Genomic DNA, 5,160 nt, shown 5'->3' with positions numbered 1-5,160 from the left:
CTGCCAGGGATATTAGATTAATCTGTACCTTAATTCGAACCTCATACTCACATCTCCAGGACTTCTCCTGAGCTGCACCAATTCTCAGGAATGGACAATCAAACTAATACCCAACCCTCAAAGCCTCAAACATGCTCTTAAAACCCATCTCTTTAGGCAAGTCTATCACACTGGCTAACTGCATGAAATGTCACCTCTCCCTTTACTAATCCATCCTATGTCCTCCTCCCGTCTGTTATCCAGCAATCACCAGATATATACCAAGCTCCAGGCTTCTCTGAATCTGCAGTCTTTTTCACCTTGTATTTTGTTTATAAGATGGTGGCTTATTTATTAAATTATTCTAATTATTATTAGAATTTTTATTTATCCAATTATTTTTGTACTATTCCCTTCTAAAGAACGGCTGGCCCATTATACAAGCTCTTATAGCTCTTGTGTCACCCCCTCATCCTCATAGACTGTAAGCTCTTGTGTCACCCCTTCATCCTCATAGACCATAAGCTTTTGTGTCATCCCCTTCATCCTCATAGACTGTAAGCTTTTGTGTCACCCTCATCCTCATAGACTGTAAGCTCTTGCGTCACCCCTCATCCTCATAGACTGTAAGCTCTTGTGTCACCCCTCATCCTCATAGACTGTAAGCTCTTGCGTCACCCCTCATCCTCATAGACTGTAAGCTCTTGTGTTCTCCTCATAGACTGTAAGCTCTTGTGTCACGCCTCATCCTCATAGACTGTAAGCTCTTGTGTCCCTCCCTCATCCTCATAGACTTTAAGCTCATGTGTCACCTCCTCATCCTCATAGACTGTAAGCTCTTGTGTCACCTCCTCATCCTCATAGACTGTAAGCTCTTCTGTCACCCCTCATCCTCATAGACTGTAAGCTCTTCTGTCACCCCTCATTCTCATAGACTGTAAGCTCTTGTGTCACCCCCTCATCCTCATAGACTGTAAGCTCTTCTGTCCCTCCCTCATCCTCGTAGACTGTAAGCTCTTGTGTCACCCCCTCATCCTCATAGACTGTAAGCTCCTGTGTCCTCCTCATCCTCATAGACTGTAAGCTCTTGTGTCACCCCCTCATCCTCATAGTCTGTAAGCTCTTGTGTCACCCCCTCATCCTCATAGTCTGTAAGCTCTTGTGAGCAGGGACCTCCCTCATATTGTTCCATATGACTGTTTGCACTTGTAAAGTAATATTATATGTGTATATGTCCCCTATGATTTGTAAAGTGCTACGGAATTCGGTGTCTTTGGTGACAATGTATGGCACTTTCATGCCGAACCCCTCCATATATGTCGGATAATCAGATCGAACTAAGGTTGATCAGCGCTTATTAAAACCTACATTATCATGGAAAGTTTAATTCTTTTAAGTAAGACATCTTCCTAAATTATCTCAATCCCCTTTGTACTTTGGCCTTTGTCACATAGTAAATACAACACATATTATGGATTTTCAAAGACACAAAAAAGTTGCATAGTGTCCATAGAGACCAACAGGTGTGAAATTCTAGTTGCATATTCCGGGATTGGTGCAATCCCACAGTTGATGTAACACTGCTAGTTGCCCTGGCACAACCCAACCTTGGCAGAACGGTCAGTTTATTGAATTGTCTCCAGATCGGCCGTAACGATTGCTAATCCAACATCTGACAGAGGTACGTTTCTTACGAGTCAATGGAGAATGAGGAACAAAAGGTTTCCTAGTGTATATTCTGTAAGAAGTGACTTGTCACCACCCCCAAGGCTTTTTTGATATGTTCATTCCTCAGACTATACACCATTGGGTTCATTAGTGGAGTGACAACCGTGTATAACAGAGATAACACTTTTCTGATTTCCAGGAATTTTCCTTGGTTTGGAAGAACATAGACCCCAAATAAGGTGCCATAGAATACAGAGACCACAATGAGGTGCGAGCTACAGGTGATGAAGGTTTTCTTCCGGCCACTAACAGAGGGAATCCTCCAAATTACAGATATGATGGAACCATAAGACATTAAGATTATTAGGAAAGGGCCAATGAGCACAAGGGAAGTGAGGACCACAAATTCCATCTGAACCCCACTGATATCTGAGCAGGAGAGATCAAGGATGGGAGGTAGGTCACAGAAGAAATGGTCAATTGTGCTGGAGTGACAATAATCCAACATGGCGATGGAGGCCGTGACAATAGAGGACAATACGAAACTCAGTAGCCAACTCGCGATGACCATCTTCAGACAAAAGTTCTGATTCATAATAGTGACGTAATTTAAGGGGTCACAGATGGCCACGTATCTGTCATAGGACATAACGGTGAGGATTAGACATTCTGAGCACTCCGAGAACGCAAAAGCATAAAACTGACCCATACAACCCCCAAAGCTGATGACCCCGGTGCTACGGAGAAGGTGGTGGAGCATAATCGGGACAATGTCTGTGGTCAGTAATAGGTCGGCTATGGACAGTTGTGTAAGGAAAAAGTACATGGGCGTGTGGAGGTCCTTGCAGTATGTGACCAAACCTATAAGAAGAAGGTTTCCACCAAGGGTTGTGCAGTAGATCAGGAGGAGGACAGAAAATAAGACATAATTCACATGTTGAGGAGTTTGAAATCCCAGAAGTTGCATCGTTGTGATCACCGTTCTGTTGTGTTGGTTCATGACCTGAAAAATAATCATAAATCACAATGAGGAAAATGAAAAAAATGAAAAAAGAAATCTTAAAAAAAGTCACTGGGGGTCATTTACTAAGGGCCTGAATTGCTTTTTTTCGTCGGGTTTCCCAAAAATTACCGAATTGCACTGAATTTCCCCTGGTTTTTGGCGCACGTGATCGGATTGTGGCGCATCGGTGCCAGCATGCACGCGACGGAAATCGGGGGGCATGGCCGTCGGAAAACCTGACGGATTCGGAAAAAAACGTGAAATTAAAAAAAAAAAAAAATAACGCTTACCTGCACCCAGCAACGGATGGTGAACTCCAGTGAACTCCGACGGACTTCAGCGCAGCGACACCTGGTGGACATCGGGCGCACTACCTTAGTGAATCGCCAGATGACCTGAATCCTCCTCTGAGGACGCGCCGCTGGATCGCGAATGGACCGGGTAAGTAAATCTGCCCCACTGAGTTCTTAAAGGGATCGATAAGTGTAAATGAAATCTTGTACATCGAATGATAGATTGTCCTCTGCGTGTCCCTTGTAGCGGAGTCTATAGAGAAAATATTACATTACATGAAGGCTAATTACCATGAAAGGTCCTTCATAGGAGATAGAACAAAAATAGGGGTAAAGACGGCCGAAGGCAGATTTTCCGGGACCACTAATGAGCAGAACAATGAATGATGAAAAATCTACTAAAAGGGAACCTGTCAGCAGAAATAAATCCAATAAACCACTGTAATATGTTGTGAGGTAGATTAACATCTTCCAGGACATGTTCCCTTCATGGTCCAGTGTAGCGGCATTACACATAAAAATCACTTCATCATATGGATATGAGTGGGTCTGTATGTACTGTTTTTCCTTTTTAAAGAGTTTTCAGCATTGTTCATATTTTAAAGTTTTGAGGCAGATGTGAGAGATTGTTCTTATTTGATCATTTGCTTCTCCTGGGAAATACTTTTTGCCTCTAGGAACTAACATTCCATGAGAAATAAAATGGCTGTATAAAGCACTGAAGTCAAGCTCTCTCGGCCAGAGAACACCACCTCAGCTGTGTTTGACATCATATCCCAGACTACAGGAGAGACAGCTAACCCCTTACCAGCACGTGACTTACTAGTTCATCACGCATCGGCTGTGGATGAATGTTATTAACGCAAGAAGATGGCAAAATAAAGGATTTACTTTTGTGCAGGAGGTTTTAATTTTTGTAAATATATAAAAACATTATAAAAACTGTATAAATTTGGTATCCCTATAATTGCAAAAAATAAAGTAAACATGTTATTTGGGGTGCCTTAAAATCCAAGCCCACAAGAAAACAGCACAAATGCGTTTTTTTCACCAATTTCGATGCATTTGGAATTTTTTTCCAGCTTCCCGGTACACGGCATGGAATATTAAATAACACCACTTTGAAATGCAATTTGTTACACATAAAACAAGCCGACAAAGAGCTCTTTATGTGGAAAAATAAAAAAAAAAGATTTTTGAAGGTGCAGAGTGAAAAATGGAAATGCATAAACAAAAAAGGTCGTTAAGGGGCTTATTAACCCCTTGGATGCAGGAGAGTTAATTACAGCAAAGAGGACATTCCGAGAAGGGAACAACTAAACCCTGCACCTCTGTGACTTCATACAAGCAATTTACATCTCACTTTAAAGTTGATATTCTGGATGATGTCACCACAATGGGCCATGAAAGACACATTACCAGGAAGGAGTTATCCCATTTCAGAGGTTTGTTGGGTCAATTTCTGCCGATAGGTTCTCTTTAACTCCTCCCTGTGAATAAATTCCAATCTGTTCAAAGACTGATTACCCGATCCCTGATGACGATGTTCCAGCAAATCATTTTGGGGGGGGGGGCTCAAAGGGAAAATGTTTTAAATTTATTATGTTGAGGTCCTGTTGAAGTGTAGTGTCTACAGAGATGCACCTGGGGGAAGCATATTTAAAAAGAAATTGTGATATAAAACAAAAGACAATCAGTAGTTTCTACATTAGGTTTTTCATTTTTAGATTTTATACTAATAAAAGTTATATTTTGGGCCTGACCTAAAGGCTTTTTTCTGTCTTTGGACTGATTGAATTTAAATCTGAGTAATTAGGCTCGGTAGTCCTAAAATGTAAGTCTCACTGTGAATGAAGCACAAGTGTACATACATGACTGGAGAAGACAACCCTACTATTAGATCCCGATCAATCTGACACTAATTTCCTATTTCACATAATGGTATCTGTAGGAGGACCACCCACCGCTTGCACACAACCGTATTTGGCGGCCATAAGCTGACTGTATGAACGACAGCTAGCATACACTTTCCTCGGTCTAGAGAGGGGTGGGTTGAGGAGAGTTTAGACCTTACCCACCAATCGTATGTTACGCTCAGGTTCCGACGTGGTCCTGGCATTCGTTCATGTGCATGAGGCCGTAAAGTAGATCTGTCTCTGTATTGAGTATTCCAATGACTGATTGGGGATATGTTTCTGTTTGGTTTATCACAGTTGC

The 5,160-nt window shown here is 41.9% G+C and overlaps 1 protein-coding gene across 1 annotated transcript; it reads right to left on the bottom strand.

Annotated features, from left to right (window-relative positions):
• Positions 1-1,705: 1,705 nt before the first annotated feature.
• On the bottom strand, positions 1,706-3,781 carry LOC140128651 (olfactory receptor 11L1-like). Its single transcript, XM_072150349.1, has 2 exons — positions 3,752-3,781; positions 1,706-2,650 (listed from the first exon to the last, which is right to left on the bottom strand). Exons 1-2 carry the CDS (start codon positions 3,779-3,781, stop codon positions 1,706-1,708), a joined length of 975 nt encoding a protein of 324 aa, XP_072006450.1.
• Between the last annotated feature and the right edge of the window lie 1,379 nt (positions 3,782-5,160).

This window comes from Engystomops pustulosus, chromosome 4 (assembly GCF_040894005.1).
Source record: "Engystomops pustulosus chromosome 4, aEngPut4.maternal, whole genome shotgun sequence".
NCBI lineage: Eukaryota > Metazoa > Chordata > Amphibia > Anura > Leptodactylidae > Engystomops > Engystomops pustulosus.
This window is presented reverse-complemented; position numbering and strand designations above follow the sequence as displayed.